General features: G+C 48.2%; 1 protein-coding gene and 2 long non-coding RNA genes across 3 annotated transcripts in view; 1 reads left to right on the forward strand and 2 right to left on the reverse strand.

The window, feature by feature from the left end:
• Nucleotides 1–1698: 1698 nt before the first annotated feature.
• On the reverse strand, nucleotides 1699–6822 carry TOPORS (TOP1 binding arginine/serine rich protein, E3 ubiquitin ligase). Its single transcript, XM_069777619.1, is given in 4 exon segments — nucleotides 1699–5252; nucleotides 6411–6584; nucleotides 6586–6648; nucleotides 6650–6822. Coding segments are annotated over 4 exon segments (3315 nt in total). The 5' UTR covers nucleotides 6722–6822; the 3' UTR covers nucleotides 1699–2246.
• Nucleotides 6690–7357, forward strand: LOC138683981 (uncharacterized). The gene is made up of 2 exons (XR_011323467.1): nucleotides 6690–6822; nucleotides 7120–7357. It is a non-coding gene; the product is annotated as an uncharacterized lncRNA (long non-coding RNA).
• A 5353-nt stretch (nucleotides 7358–12710) lies between these two features.
• Nucleotides 12711–16651, reverse strand: part of LOC138683755 (uncharacterized) — a 34985-nt gene continuing 31044 nt past the window's right edge. The window contains exon 4 of the long non-coding RNA XR_011323189.1: nucleotides 12711–15976. This is a non-coding gene — a long non-coding RNA (uncharacterized lncRNA). The remainder of the gene's footprint in view (nucleotides 15977–16651) is intronic.

A 16651-nucleotide genomic window follows, 5' to 3' on the forward strand; every position in this document is an offset into this window, starting at 1 on the left:
AGACTCACTTTGGGATTTAGATACCGAGTCTTCACTGCTGCCAGATGTGCTCATCACTATCTTTGCACACACAATCAACTAGCAGCTGACATGTGGGATCCCTATCTGTCAAGCTAGGGTGTACTGGGTTTATGTGGCAAGGTTTTGATAGCAAGGCGTGCTGCAGGGTGGCCTCTGTGAGAAGGGACATGGGGCTGTCCTGTGCCAGACACAGACGGTTCCAGCTGGCTCCAAAACAGACCCAACACAGGACACAGCTGAGGCCATCAGCCATACTGGTGGTGCCTCTGTGAAAACGTATTTAAGACAGGGTAAAAAACGCTGCAGGCAGCTCTGAGAGGAGTGAGAAAAACATGAGCGAAACAGCCCTGCAGGTCAGAGAAGGAGGGGAGGTGCTCCAGACTCCAGAGCAGAGATTCCTCTGCAGCTCCTGGAGAAGTCCAAGGTGACTTAGGCTGTCCCCCTGCAGCCCTTGGGGAGACCACAGTGGGGCAGATATCCACCTGCAGCCTGTGGAAAAAGCCACACTGGAGCAGGTGAAGACACCCTGAAGGAAGGTACAACCCACAGAGACAGCACACAGGAGCAGGCTCCTGGCAGGAGCTGCAGCCTGTGTTTAGGAGCCCACACAGGAACAGGTTTTCTGGCAGGACCTGTGACCCCGTGGGGGACCCCCACTGGAGCAGTCTGTTCCTGAAGGACTGCAAGCTGTAGGAAGGACCCATACTAGAGTGGAGGAGCAGTGTAAGGAGGAAGGAGCAGCAGAAACAGTGTTATGGAGTGACCACAACCCTCATTCCTCATCCCCTGCACTGCTGGGGAGGGGAAGAGTCAGGAATGAAGGAGTGAAGTTGAGCCTGAGAAGAAGGGAGGGGAAGGTGGGTTTAGTTTTGTCCTTGTTTCTCATCATCCTACTAAATTTTTAATTGGTAATAAATTAATTGTCCCTGAGCCTATTTGGCCTGTGACAGTAATCGTTAAGTGATCTCCCTGTCCTCATCTCAACCCATGAGCCTTCCCATCATATTTTCTCTCCCCCACCCTGTGGAGGAGGGGAAGTGACAAAACACCTTGGTGTGCATCTGGCAGGCAACCAGCCAAGGTCAAACCCACCACTCATGGAGGCAGTAATACAGGAGAGACAGAAGGCAATTTCCTGGTTCAGCCCTGAGAGCTACTGCTGTGCAGACAGAGAAGGCCCAAACCTGGAGAACAAGACCCTGCCCAAGCCCTGTGCCTCGCACAGACATGCAGCAGGACACCTAGGGTGAACTGAACTAAAGCAAAGAGGTCAGGAGGAGCTGCTCTACTGCTAAGGCTACAGACAAGACAGATGTCTTCAAATATGTAGTGGTAGGGCACACAGAAAAGGAAAACAGGCTCCTCGAGAGTTGCACAGCAACAGGATGTGAGGTAGAAGACATAGATTGCAACAAGGAAACATTAGAAGAGGTAGCACAGAAAGGCCATCCAGCCTTGGGAATATTCAAAACTGAGCAAATCCCGAGCAATCTGATCAAAGTTGTTCCTGCTTTCAGTGAAGGCTGGGACCTGATGACGTCCAGAGGTCCCTTCCAACCCAGAGTACTCCTGACAGCATGAACATCCCATGGTCTGTACTGGTAAGACACCCAAAACTTAAAGATAAATGTTCTGTTTGCAAAGTATACAGTCCACGCATTTAAATTCATTTTCAAAAAAAAAAAAAAGTCTTATTGCTTTATTCAGATTTTGACATAGCTCACTTTTACTTTACTGGAAGTCCTGTTGAAGATCTATATAGAAACTGCTGACTACTTTTCAGCAGAGATCAGCTTAAACCAAATAGATTAAAATGATGGTAGAATTCAGCCTGAATAATTTCTTATGAACTAAGCAATTTTTCCTATGTCTAAGAGCAATCTTCATAAAATGCATGTTCTGGCTTTTGGTTTGGGCTCCTTTTTTTGTTATTGGTTTTAAACAAAACTTTGAAATATCCTGTGGATATATTTTACATACGACAAGAGTACAGGATGGCTTTATGAAATTAGAACTTCCAAAGTGTCTTCTGAGAAACTTTAAAAGTTACGTACTAGCAATATTCTATCTTCTTTGACTTAAAAGTGCATACACATTCCAAGGTTTTACACATTTCCCAGACATCTTTTAATATACACAGATCATATCAGGTGGTTTTGTTCTCAAGGGGAAAAAAGTAGTTAAAACAAATTCACCATTTTAAGAAGTGTTCCATGAAAAGAGTGCTACATTTTTTCTTCTGGGAAATCAAACCAAGAGGATCTGTTGACAAGACTCTTTGGCAGTCTTAGTATCAATGGTCGTCTCTCTGGACGCTCTAGGAAGGAAATCCTGGGGGAAGGCAGTTGACTGGAAGGCGCTGCTGGTGCTTCGTGAATGTAGCTGGTTACATTTTCTATGTGAGGGCTATTACTGCTGGTGTCTGGTATGGTAAGATTCTGATCAGCTGCTGTTTCTCGAAGTTTGACATCAGCATTTCTAATGTCACCATCTAAGTCTCCCCTTCTGGTAGGAATACTGTAGCTTTTGGCTGCTCCTCCAGTTTTCTCACCAACTCTGTAAACATCTCCATCTCCTGTCATTCCCAGAAAAGAAGAGGGAGACTCGTTTTCCCTCTCATTTATCCGAGTCGTGTCTGTCCAAGTAATGCTGCTGTCACGTTCAGTACTTTCTGGCTCCTTGCTACTGTCACTATCAATTGTAATCACCACTGGAGAAGAATGTGCCGAGTTACTCATGTGATGTTTCCGGTGTTTCTTCTTATGCTTTTTCTTTTTCTTTTTAAGATGCCTTGTTGTGTCTGTTGCTTTTCCTTCATAGACTATCTCCACACTTGGACTCCTCATCTTTTTTTTCTTTTTCTTACGCTTTGTCTCACTGCCTGCTCGATTGTCTGAAAGGCTGTCTTCATTTTTGTAGCAGTCACTGAATTTTGAGACAGTTTTCTTGGGGTCATTTTCTCTTTCTAGACTTGTGCTCTCCGTGAATGCATTCTCCAAGTGGCGAGTTTTGTACTTCCTTTTTCCACCAGGCTTTTCACTTTTCATTCTGTCAGTTCCTCCAGAAGGGGTCCTTGACCTGTTGCTTGATCGACTCCTTGACCTGCATCTTTCGTAACAGTAAAAGTGTCTCTCCTGGAGTCCCCTCTGGCTATGCGGATCTGTCCTTTCAATAAATGATCGTATCCTGTATTCTGGACTAGCAGATTGCCTTGAATAGAAAGCATTAGACTGCGTCCTCCTCCTGCTGGAGTATTCATAGCCATCTCCGAACACCTTTCGACTACAGAAAGCATAACCCCACTGGTATCTACTTTGGTAATGGTCTCTTGCATAATAACGATCACTGTCTCTGCTTCTTGATCTCCTTTTGCCGTGGCCTTTGCTACGTGATCGTGATCTGCTTACTTCTCTGGATGAAGTGCTCTCACGACTTAAAGAGCCTCTCTGGCTTTTTAGAGAGGCTCTGGTGTCATGAGCCCTCGACCTCCTGCTGCTTCTTTTGCTCCTATGTTTGCTACTATCTCTGCTTCTTGATCGTCTCTTTTTAAGTTGGCTTTTGCTACGACGCTCCCTCCTAGACCGATAGCCATGACTACCTCGACTGTTTCGTGAAGAGGATTGTGGACTCCTGGACTTTCCCTTTCTAGACAACCTGTGATTCCAAGGGGAGCATATTGTGTCACTCCCCGGAGAGGGGCTCCAGCTCAAGTGCTGCGGAGACAGATCTTTTACCTTATGTTTGTTTTTCTCATAATCTTTTGACTCTGTCTTCTCAACTGCAGGAGATAAGCAGCTTCTGCAACTACGTACATCCTCCTTACATGTGGGGGAACGTGGCGAGAAGCTCCTGCTTGGTTCACTATCACTCCAGCTGCGACACTGGATTGGCTGTTGTTTCTTCACGTCTTCCCTCTTCTCTCCCCTGATGGACTCCTCAGAGTCCGAGGACAGCTCAACCACTTCTGGTGTCCTCTCAGCTAATGGTTTAACATACCCAACAATAACACAATTGTCTGAGGAAGAGTCACTGTCATTTAAGTCAGCATTAGTCTGTAACTGAGTTTGCAGTTTGGTTCTTTGACTCTTTGTAGCAGAGTCCTCATCAGAAGTTTCTGACATCTCCAGAGGAGAAGCTATGGTTGCACGAACCTCTTCTGAAATGGAATAGGAAGGCCCTGGAGTTTCATCATCCCAGGGGGCCTGACCAAGACCAGTCACAGACAAACTGTTATCTGGCCCTTGAGAACATGCCGTATCTGGAGATATTGTAATAATTGACGAGTCTGAGTGGCTTCCTTCGTCATATGATGGCGCAGGACAGTCATAATTGGCGTGTTGATCATACGCTTCTAAGTTAAAAGGACAACGGGCAAAACTGATGAATTCATGTAAGAAGTGTTCAGTCCGGTTCAGCAAAAAGGGCTTTAAATCATCAGCAAAGGCCTGACTTTCCAGGTCATACCTAGTCACATTACTCATGATAATGTGCTGTACAATATTAACCAAAGATCCATGGGCACCAAACAGCACTGTAAGTTCTCGCTTCAACCAAGGAACCAACCTGTGAAGGCAAGCAGGGTTGCAGCGGAAAAACTCTGCTGAAATGTCTCGGTAGCGGCCACCATCCTGAATACTACGAATACGCACACCAGTACGGTACAGAGCTCTGCGGAAGTTGATCATGTCTTCCTCCTGAATCTGCCGCAGAGATCTGCCCTCTGCGCTAGCCTGCCTCCTGGAGGCCAGCCTCCTTATCATCTGTTGAATCTCACCATCTCTCTGCCGCACTGGTTCGCTTGACAACCCTTCAAACAATATCCCATTATCCGGAGGGGACAGCGTCCTTCGGGAAGGGGAACTGCCAGGGCGGCGTTCTCCTGTTAAGGTGGTACGGTAACGAAATCTCCGGCCATCAGGGCTGGCAAAAGAACTATTTTCTGAAGGGCTGATTATGTACTCCTTAAAGTCATCTTCAGCACGAATTGTATGGAAAATAGAAAAAAAGGACTGCTTGCAGAGGGGGCATTCTGCTTTGTTTTTTGACCACTCCTGGACACAGCGGAAACAGAACCTATGCAAGCAGCGATCTAGATATGCGACATTGTCAAACCTATCCAAGCAGATGGGGCATTTAGAGTCAGGAGATGCATCTGTTAGCAGCTTGCTGGTGCTGGCTTTTGGCGAAAAGTTGCTATCTTCTGAAAACTCCTTATCTGCTGAAGTCATGTTCTACAAAAGAAAGAGACAAAGGATGATTGCTATCTCAGAGAGACAAAAACTTTAAAAGTCTAGACACGGAAACCCATAACAGTGGCCTTTAAGGTTGCAAAACCCAGCATTAACACGGAACAAAGAGGCAGCATGACCTAACTACTTTGCTTGGCTTCTATTCACAGTGACATCTGGCTCTTCAGACTTGCAAATTTTAAACAGAGCTTGAATCACGCTGGCATGTATGAAGGTAACAGGCAGGACTCCTGTCTTCTTCCCCACTCATAAATACCTGCTCCGACGTGGTCAGTAAGTTTATGATTAACACGGTGTCCTCTGAAACACACTTCCAAAAGAGACCAGCGTTTACATACGAAAAATAGCAGAACAGTTAGTTCTGCCTTTTAAGAAAAAAAGTCAAAACAAGCAATAATTGCACTCGAACTAAACGGCCCATTTCCAAGTTCTGCTGGACCTGTCCTGTTCCTGCACCCTCTGCCCACGTTTTGCTGGGCACTCCCACTGGACCACAAACGGGTGTTGGACTAGACAACCTCCGGGGATGCGTTCCGGCCTAAATTAGTCTCTGTTTCGATGACTGAAGCAGAAACAGCCAGGTGTCATTCCTACACCCATCCCCAGGCACACGCTGCCTTTGCATCTAGTCAGGCCGCCGAGCACGGTTAGCAACAAATGCACCTATTTTAAAGTTGTTTTAGCAAGCGGAGTTATCCTCAGGCATTTACGGTCCGCCGCAAACCAGTTACCTGGCTACTTCGAGACTCACCCGCCCACCCTCTGCGGAGAGCTCAGGGGCAGGACACGGCCACCGGCGGGGCACGGGGCACGGCGTCTGCCGCGCAGGCCGGCGAGACACGCACGGGACACGCACGGGACACGCGCAGCGACACGCACCGACTGCGGGGCACGGACGCGCACGCGGGGGGTGTCACCAACGCGAGCGGCGGCGGCGGCGGCGGCGGCGGCGGGGGGGGGGGGGGTTGTCACGCCACCTCCCCCCGCTCCCCACCCCCACCCCGCCGCCCGCCCGCCCGCTGCGGGCCGCCTCCCCGCCCAGCTCCCGCCTGCCCGAGCCTCCCGCCCGCGTCTGCGGCCGCCGCCGCCAGCCCACCGGCAGGGTCCGGCGCCGCTCCCGGCCCCCTCGCCCGCGCTCACCGATGCCGGGCCCTCGCTGCCCGCGCGGGCCGGGGCCGCGGCCGCCTTCAGCCTGTGGCGCGTCCGGCAGCGTCCGGAGCCGGGAACCTCCCGCCTCTCCTCCCCCGGCGGGCGGCGGCGGCGGCGGCGGCGGCTGCCCTCCGCCAGGCGCCGTAACGGCTCTGCCATCGGCGGCGGCGGCGGAAGCGGCGTTGCCACGGGAACGGTTGCCCCCCGCCACCAGCGGGGCAGCGCCGGGCCGCCGCGCTGCCTGCCGGGAGCGGAACGCGGGCGCTATGGTGTGGCGTCACTTCCGCTGCCGGCGGCGACATCTTGCCGGCGGGCGGAGGCGCTGCTGGGCGGAGGCAGCGGAGAGGGCGAGGCCGGCATGGCTGGGCCGGGGCGGCGGGACCCGCGCCCCATCTGCCGCCTGGTGCGGGCCGGGGCCGGCGGTGGCGGTAACCGCGGCGGGGGGGGCGGGGGCAGGTCCGGGCGTGCCAGGTCCGAGGCCGGCGGTGGCGGTAACCGCGGCGGGGGTTCGGGGGGGCAGGCCCGGGCGTGCCAGGTCCGAGGCCGCCCGGCCTGCGGGGCAGGTTTACTGCCCGGGGCGGGCGGGGAGCAGGGCTGGGTGAACCTCTCGGTGGAAGCAGCGGATACCGGCACCTAGGCGGGTAACGGACGGGAGGGTCCCGGTGCTGCCGCGACCAGCGCGCAATGTTTTGTTCCGCAGGTGCTAGCTGCCGTGGTGTTGCTTTCCTGGGCCTTCGTCCTCTACGGGTCACGGGTGGCCGCCCAGCGGCAGCTGGAGAGCGGCCTCCTGGCCCAGGGGCTGCCCTAGGCGATGGCAAAGCCTGTAGGACACCGCCGGGAGCTTGGCGTTGTCTCTGAGAGGACAGAGGAATCCATCGGAAGGCTGGAGGAGCCCTGTTGTCAGTTGGGTAAATAAAGCACAAGCAGTTACCAGAAAAAAGATCTCTCCTTGCTGATCTGCACCAGCACGTGCCTGCAAGAGGCATACGTAGCCATGTGCATAATAAAAAAAGACACTGACAGGGTCAGCTCTGCAGACTGCCACAGACCAAGTGCTGCCTTCCACAACACCTGCATGTAGTACTACTACCAGAACTCGCATAAAACGTGAGCACAGCCCACCATGTCCCTTTTCTTTCCTATAGGCGGAAAGGATTGACATTCAGTAGTGGAAGCCCACATGGGTTCACAGATCCCCCGAGTACCAGCACAGCCCTTCTGTCCATCCAGTAACCCTGCCCCGTATCCTGAGCCCTCTTACTCACTCCTACACACCAGCTGGTCCAGCTTCCTGCTTATGAGCAAACACACACATGCACTGACACGCTTAACCCAACAAGTGTTCCTTCCGCACCTGCAGATCTCCTCAGATACCAGCATGGGCCTATGCCTGATACCCTGCCTGGACCCTGGGCCTCCTACTTGCCAGCTAGCCCACCTTGAAGTGTGCTAAGGAGTTACATTGCCACCCCCAACACTTTTTCCTGGTGTTTGGGGGAGGTGCAACCACTTTGGCTCCCCAGCAGGCAGCACGAGGCACGTGCACTGCAACCCACAGTCTTCCGCATGCTGGTGCTGCGACTCGCTCGCTTTACTCACCCTGGTTCCCCCAGTAGCTGCACTGGGGGCACACATACTGGTCCTGTCCCAGTGACTGAAGCTGAGACTTTCACTGCACCCTTTGCTGGCACCAAGACCCTTACGCACTCCCATCACTGGCACGATAGGAGGGATCTGTATCCAGAATGGTCCTACTCAGTCGACTTCCTAAATGCTGTGTGCATGTGTTGGCTCTTAGGTGAGGTGGGATCCGCTTTGAGAGTCCATCTCTGGAACTCCCTGAGTCACCCAAATGGGAAGATGGAAGGTGCCCCAGGCTCTTCACAGGGGGATTTTCATTTATGAGCTGAAAAGAAGCAATTCTGGAAGTTAAATGGATCTGGTTTGGGGTGCTGGTTTTCCACACAGCTGGGAAGACCAGAAGTCTTGTGGTTCCCCTCCCACAGGCCGGCAGCACCTCATCCCACCCGCAGACCTCTTGAAGCTGGGGAAGAGCCTTCCCCTGGGGAGGTCTGGCCCTGCTTCCTGGGCTGTTGGGTCCTCTGGAGTCTCTTGGTCAGTGAGTGTCAGGGGTTTTCCCCCACCGGCAGCTTTGTGGGAGCGAGGGTGTAGGGGGACCTCGGTCTTGTGTCCTGAGCAGCAGCCACAGCACCGGCAATGCCCAAGCTGTTGACAGTGGGACCCACAGTCCCCGGGGAGGGGACAACCCCCAGCCCTCTCTCTGGCTTGCCCTGGCACCAGGGACAATGTCCTCTCGGGCACAGCAGCAACAGCTCCTCTGAGGAAGGAGGTCAGCAGGAGGCTCAGGCTATTCGATTCCCAGGTTTTTTTAGCATCTCCCTTGTTAGCTGCATCACCCTGTGAATACATGACAACTGTCATAGGCCCCAGCAGTGCCCCTACAAAGGCTTCTGTGCTGACAGAGAGGCTCTCCGCCTCTCCACTGACTTTATCTCTGAGCCAAAGCTGAGTGGCCAGACCGTCCTTTGCTGTCCACACAGTAAGAACTTAGCTTCGGTGCGCTGTTGTCCTCACCGTGGTGTTCAAAGCACTCTCCCGGCCCAGTTATCTTCTCCTTCCCCTGGCCAGCTGGCCACCTCCAGCAGCACGGTGCCAAGAGCAGGAGTGACGGGTGCGGGGCTGGCCGGCCCTGTTAGAAACAGCCTCTGACCACCAGCCTGCCCCACGTTGTGGCCTCCCACCGTTTGCTTCTCAGCCTTCGCTTCAGGTGCCACCGCTGGCACTCACCTGGAGCTGCAGGTGGGCAGGTATCGGTCACTGCAGGGTTTCGGGTTGCTCCGCTCTGCTGCAAACCTTCTAAGTGCCATTTTGCAGCCACCGCGACGGAAATCGCCCATTCTGGCTTTGTTCCTTCTGGGTAGCGAGTGTTCGTGACCACGCAGAGCTGGTTTACCTGCGAGCTGCCACCAGATGGCAAAATACTCCCTCGCATGGCTCCCAAGCCTGCTTGCCAGCACCGCGGCTGGAGCCGCGCAGGGCTGCAGGGGAGCGGCAGCGCCGGCTGAATTTGTCTCCCCTCGGGTTAGCTGCTGCTCGGCGTGTTCTGGGGTGCCTCCCCAACAGCCTACGGAGGCCCAGGACCTCCCCGTTGTCTCTGGTCCCTGGAAGTCCAAGGCAGAGCCTACGACTGCTCACAACAGAGGTGAAACGACCGAAAACGTCCCTGCTGCTGACTAGGACCGTGCACGGTGACAGCAAGGAGGCAGAAAGAGAACTTGCTCTTTTTATGGCACAGTCCTTAGCTGACTGAGAAAACCGTGTGATGGTTCTGCAGATACTAAGAGAAATGAGAGTCTCAAGAGCTTTTTCTTCTTTGCCCTGCCCTGACTATTCTCCCTCTTCTCTCCCCTGTGCTGCTATCACAGCACCACGCCAGAGTCAGTGTCAAGGGTCTAAGAAACATCCTCAGCTCCACATCCTGACATTTGCCTGAAGCCGTGCCAGAATGATGGCAGCAGCAAGAAGCAACTTTTGTCTTCCAGGTAACATGGGAGTAGGAACAAAACCCCCACAGAAGCTGGGAAATACCTCCTGCAAGTCTAGTGGGAAGCACACAGTCTGCAGCTCACCCTTCTGCTTGCCTCTGCTACTTGCCCAATAACAGTAGCTCTTTCAGGCAAGCAAGAATTAAAATCATGTTCATCGCAAGGATTTGAAACTGCCATCTCAGTGAGAAAAGTCTCTGCATTGTGCCACTAAAATCATCATAACATGCACTGGAGAGCTCCAGGTAGCCAGAGGAATCCTAGAAACTTGAGGTTTAGACTCAGCTCAGTTTCCCATATTGGAGTAAATCTTCACTCTGATTCTTCTGCCCAGAAGTTATGCATTGTCTTGAAGACAAGGTCATAAGGATCATTGTCCAGGATCAAGATCGAGACATGGATTGAAAGTAATTTAAAAAGATCTCCAGTAGATATCTAGTAATTAGAAATAAGAGAATATAAGCTCAGCATATCATCAATAGCAGTATTTAAAATTTACTTCCTATGCAGTTTTGATGCCAGCTGTCTCATTTCTTAATACTGTGAGCTACCTCTCTCTGAAGAAGCTGTCTCTGAAGCTGCTCACTTACAGTGTTACCACCTGTTACATGTTCCACCTCCCCTTCCCTTTCAAACTCTCTGTTCACCTTGTGCTCCTGTGCTTGTTCATGGAAGTCAAGAACATGCAAACCCCCTCAACTTGTTTCTGGGATGTCACAAGAAGGGCTTGGACCCACTGCTTAGCATCCCTCATCCTCTCCTCACCCATGAATATGCAGTGCAGAGCAGAATGCATGTGTTTCCTGTCACATTCAAAATGGTACAGCAAATAACTGTTTAGGCAGGATTAACCATTCAGATGAGATCACCAGAGATGCCTATTTTGCCAATGCTATCATCCCTAAAGGAATATATTCATAATGCTGATGAAATCTCCCTCAGATGTTTATTTTCTTTTTAATCCTTTTTAATAAAGCATAGCTTATTTATCAGAGCAAGGCTGGTTTATTAGTCTTGAAGTGTTTTGTTTGTTTGTTTAGGTTTCAGGGGGTTGTTTGGAAAAATTATGATCAGCATGCTTTTGATTAGCATAGCTAAGAGGACTTTTGCTTAATGAAATGATTAATTGATTCAGCCAGGTATGCAGCCACACTAACAGCTGCTTCAACACATACAAAAGACTGTCCTTCAAATACAATCTTGTCTTGCTAACATGAGACAGTACCCATGGATACATGTTAATTATAAGGTTGATAAGAATATGTAAGGATAGCTAATGTTGTGGCTGAGTTATTTAATGAAGGCTGTTGAAAACAATCAAAAATGGAAACAAAATCATTAGTCAGGCAACTGTGGGCTGGATTTGGCTTTAAATCACTTTAACATACTGATGATAATCAATTTCTCCCAAATTACACCAGCAAGGAAGCTGGAACATAATTGCTTAATTCCTGCATTACATGCTGCCTGAAAATGGAGGAATTACACAAGTTCTAGAGTCCTCTGCTTGCTTAATAATAATTACATGCTATCATTATCATCTCTATTATTTATGCAATACCACCTGTAACCTAAAAGCTGTATAAAAACAGATTTTTGGTAAATACACACAAGTTCATGGTAAATGGAAACCTAACAATCTTTTAAAATCCCAGTGGTGACCAGACATAAAATGCATATATACCTAAAGACAGTACTTCAGACTACAAATAGCTCCCAGGTCCTCACAGAACTAGAAGCAAAAGCTACAAATTTTGTGGTGAAAGAGAAAAAAAGATGTATGCATGGTGTGAGACACAGAAGGAGAAGGGTAAGGGGAGATGCAGGAAAGCAGAAGACAACACTCAGCCCAGAGGAGGGTGACAAGTCAGAGGACCCTCTCCAAGGACATTACCAGTGCTTTGTGATTAGAAATACTGAACAGACCTAGGACTGGTTTGTCTGAGTTGTGGTGCTACCAAAAATCCCACAGGAGTTTGGACAGACAGGTTTCAGTTCTCTATTTGCAAATACAGGCTGGGAATTCTGCTGCATTGCCACTTCAGGTCTCCTCTACTGTTTGCTACAGCCATCTGCCATCACTCATCTCATGCTGCGACCACTTCAAACATTTCTGTGGAAAGGAACACATGTATCTGAACAGAATTCAACGCTACATGACCTTGAGTCCCCATCGGAGGCTCCACAAAGCTTTTTAACACATGAACGTGAGCAACTAAAGCAAAGCAAAAGCATACAAAACCTTTGCAGAAGCTAGACGGCAGTGTTGGCACATGCTCTGAGGCACAGGCAAGCTACTGCTCGGATTTTGCACAGAGGGCTTGAATTATGGGTCCTCCGTTTACAGGAATCAGTTTTGGACCTCCTTTTTTGTCATCTGAAGAAAAAAATGGTTTAGCATCTCTGAAACTTCAGCCTCAAGACCAACAACCACAAAAGAGGTACTCAGAGTTCAGGGGGGAAAGCAACAACCCAAAAGACTCAAGCAGAGTTCCCAAAGCAGAAGGAATGTAAAAAGGCATTCCTCCCCCCCCCCAATTCACATTTCTGCATGTCAGTAGATCGATTTAACAGTAACACACCACCAAATAAGCTTGTCACTGAAAGGAAGTGGCAGTTTTTGAAATGGCTATTTACATTCAAATGAGATAAAAAGAGAGGTGGCTCTGCCACAGATGCTGGAAGAGACGAATGGTTAAAAAGATAAAGACCTTCAAAGACCATATGTTGCCCCAAGCAGCCTTTAATGAATTTTATTGTGGTTCAGTGAGTCTGGTTTGCTTTTAACAGTTCATTTAGCAAGTTGTTGCTGCAGCGATTTCTAATAATAATGTCACAATAAACTTTTAACTGGATACAGCTTTGTGACTATACAGGATTGCTCTGAAAATGATTTCTGGACTTGGTAAGATGGAAAAAACATATGCAGTAAGCCCCTTTAGTTTCTTCCTCCATGGCATACATCACACTGAAGGAGGACAACAGTCACTCCAAGGAAAAGCAAAAGGAATTCTCTTCCACTCAGTTGAGGATTATTTTGAAATGATAACAGCAGCTGAGAGTACAACATTGCCAGCAGATAGGGATAGCATTTACTTCCTTCACACTTTGGGTGTTACTGATTCCAGCCAATACAACAACAACATATTTTTACCCAACATACTAGTTTCTTGGGAGAGTTATTTTCCTAGTGTTCTATTCCAAATGATATCTATCCTTGTGCTGATTCAAGTAGCAAAGTAATCAAAATTACTAACATAATGAAGTGATAGACTGTAATTAGGACTAAATATATATTGTTTTTCATTATGAACCAAAAGCTTAGTGCCAGCAATAGAGCCCAAAAGGAAAAAAAGATTCAAACCCAAACTTTTGAAATAATTTACTAGCTATGCAGCTTCATAACCATACCTTTTTTTTTGTCATCAGCTGCAGTCATCCTGCTGTCACTCCACATTTCTACAGAGGTGCTTAAGCACAGGATAACATACTCTGTCTTCTCTATTGTCATTTTTCAGATGTAACTGTGGGTGGACAATCCATTTCACAGCAGGTAGAAATGCCTAATCCAAGGAGAAATTTGTAGAGCTGGAAAAGGGGCAGGAATTGAAAAGGAGACTTCCCCTAGGAGGTTAAATCCCAGATCATACAAACAACTCACCATGACTTGGGGCAAATAATCCTATCAAAGTCAAAGAAAGCATGCAATTTAAAAAATCATGCTCTGTGTAAACATTGGCAGTCGGCTTCAGATCAGTGGCAGACATGAAGCTTGCTACAATCTTGATAGTTGTTTCCAGTGATTTCAAGGGGACTATTCACACAGAAAAGCATATGCTGAACTTCCAGAATTGCAATGTAAAGCCAATTAATTCAGTCTAGCTACAAACAAGCTCCAGACTAAAATCCTTGCAGGGCTGCTATTTATTAATCAGTATTTGTGTATCACTTTGTGGTACCTTCTAATCGGGTATCTTAAATTCACACACCATATCTTGTTTGCAGGATCAGACCACAGGGATGAGATTTAGCCAAGTACTGTATCTCTCCAGAAGGTCTAGTACTCTAAAGCACAGTACTGCACATAGCAGTGGGCCGTGAGGTCCTGACAGCGTGCAGAGTTCCACTGGTCTCTGCTTGCAGCAAACCCACTTCAAACTGGTTTTTTACAGTATTTGTGTTCCAAAGGCTTGTGGACCATATATTGTGTGAAATTTGCAGCTGGATGCATTTGCTCATTATCTACCCATCACTGATTACACTGATTAAAAGAAGGAAGTCCATGGCTTCAAATCAACAACCCGTGCCTTGGTAATGCTGAGGTCTCTTCTCCAAGGAGAAAAGCTGGTTTGGTATTTCACCTTGACAGAACTAAACTGAGCAATGTTAACATTTCAGTCCTTGTTTCCATTTCTGTACTGATAGATGGCACCTATTAGGAGTTACGTACCAATTCAAAAGATAATTAAACTATTATGCTTTGCTTCAGACATGCAGCATGCAGCTACAGCCTACGGATTTTACTGACTGCAACTGGGAGGGTTTTGCCTCAGCAAAGAACTGAGGGATTTGGTCTAGTGATAAAGGTGTCAGCTTAATAATAAGCCCCTCCTCAAATAATTGCAGTTCATTAGGCCTTGATCCAAAGCACGGTGCAGGTAATGACTTCAAGGAGGTCTGTCAGCACTGTTGTGTTGGGGGCATGTGTAATTGTACCACTGAGACAGCCAAATTTTTGTGGGACTGTAAAAGATAGCGTACATACCATGGAGCTTACAGTCTTACGTAGAACTGCTGTGAAAAGAACAAGTGAAGGGAAATACAGTTGTGCCTGTCACCCTGAGTGGGAGCTGAAGAGAGAAGTGCTGATGAGAAAGTTGTCTGTGCTCACAAGCAAGCTGAGAGCTAGCAAGCAACCGCAGTCTGCCTGGGGGTCCCATGCCAGAGCATCTTTCCAGGCCAGATAGGGTTTTAAAGAACCTTTAAAAAAACAGTTAACATATACTTTTTACAGATTACTACTGAAAATCTTCTAAAACAGCCCAGCTGTGATGGGAATGCTGGGCTACAAATGGGCGGCAGTGGAGGAATGTAGAGGCTAACAGAAAAAAACCTGTAGTGTCACAGAGGACTGCCCCAGATCAAAAGGCTATGAGTTTGATGTTTAAAAACCTGAGGCAATAGTTATTTGATGGCTACCACTGCAATAAACTGGAATAGCAAAGAAATAAATTTGTTCCCTTGAGATCTGCAGTCATCTGCCTCTTTCTGCAGAAGAGGTCTTTGCATTACACGTGTCCAGGAGACAAATGCTCATGATCGTGCCATCCAGCTCTCACGGGAGTGGGCCCAACAGAAGTGGAGCAGGACCAGCTTATATCACAGCAAACATAGGTTTTGCTCCTGAACCAACAATCTGTAGCAGGAGAGTAATCCTGCTGTCCCAAGACCAGTATAAGCATTTTCTCAAAGCCACTGACAAATTTTTCCTTTTCTTCAAGAACATCTGCAGATTTTTTTACAACTGCCAGCTCACCTGCACTTCAGAGAAAGGAGCAAATTTCATCTTTGGCAAATGCTTGTTCTGCATTCCTTTTAAGTAGTCTGTGAATCCTAGGTGGTTATTACAGCCACTGACATTTCTGTCAGTCCCTGGTCTCTGAGGTGCTCTCTCTGCCCCCAGTGAGACTTTTCCTCTAACTTTTTCCTTGCCTTTTATTCTGAGCCTAGAGTATGCTGGAGGGCAAGACGGACAGAGGAACAATCCTGGTCTGAGGGGTAGGATAGGAGGTAAGACAACTCCACCCAGCAGGCAATGGCAAACTCCCTTCCTCAGGATGAAGCAGGTCGGCAGAGAGGGGTATTCTTCCATCCCCTGTAGGCTGCCCAGCACAAGTGACTGTGTGGGGACATCAGCCACTCACAGATGATTGATTTGCATCTTTCCTCACAGAGATTGTTTCCTTCTGAATGGTCCATTAATTCTTCCTTCTGGGGAGGAAAGAAAAAAAAAGGGGGGGTGGGGTGGAAATACTACTGCACAGGCAATTTTGTTTCTGGATAAAAAGAAAGGTTTTACAACAAATTTTAGCAAATAGTTGAGAATTCAGAAACAACTATTTCATTACTTTTCCAGGTACAACAGGGTATATTAATATGTAGTAGCACAATGTCTATGTACAGAGATGTAATTTAATACTCTTTACAAAGTGATTGTATCTCAGATCACTAACTCTTTATTTGAATGGATAAGAATATGATTTTCAATTTTGTCAAAATAGTAGAAGCTCAGAAAAACACAATTTCTTAACACAGATCTCAGTAGACTTTGGTATAAACTCCTGGTTGTGTTTTCTGTGCCAGATCCACCCACAGTTAGTCTCTGAGTAAGTATATTGATTGCTCTGTCAATTTTTCTTTAGATAAATTCAGATTAGGAAGTCTTTATCCAACAGGAGGAGATATATAACTACCTCTCAAAACTACTTTGCTCATACTGCAATCTGTCATTGGCCAACATGTATCTCTCAGCCACATTAATGTTGATAATAAATACTAACTGGCTCCCTCTGGGAGAAGAGTACCCAATACTCATTTGAAGAATGCATACTTCTAGTTTAGGAAGCAATTTTAGAGATAGCTTAGTAGGATTCTTCTATTACTGCT

This window comes from Haliaeetus albicilla, chromosome Z (assembly GCF_947461875.1).
Source record: "Haliaeetus albicilla chromosome Z, bHalAlb1.1, whole genome shotgun sequence".
NCBI classification, from domain to species: Eukaryota; Metazoa; Chordata; class Aves; order Accipitriformes; family Accipitridae; genus Haliaeetus; species Haliaeetus albicilla.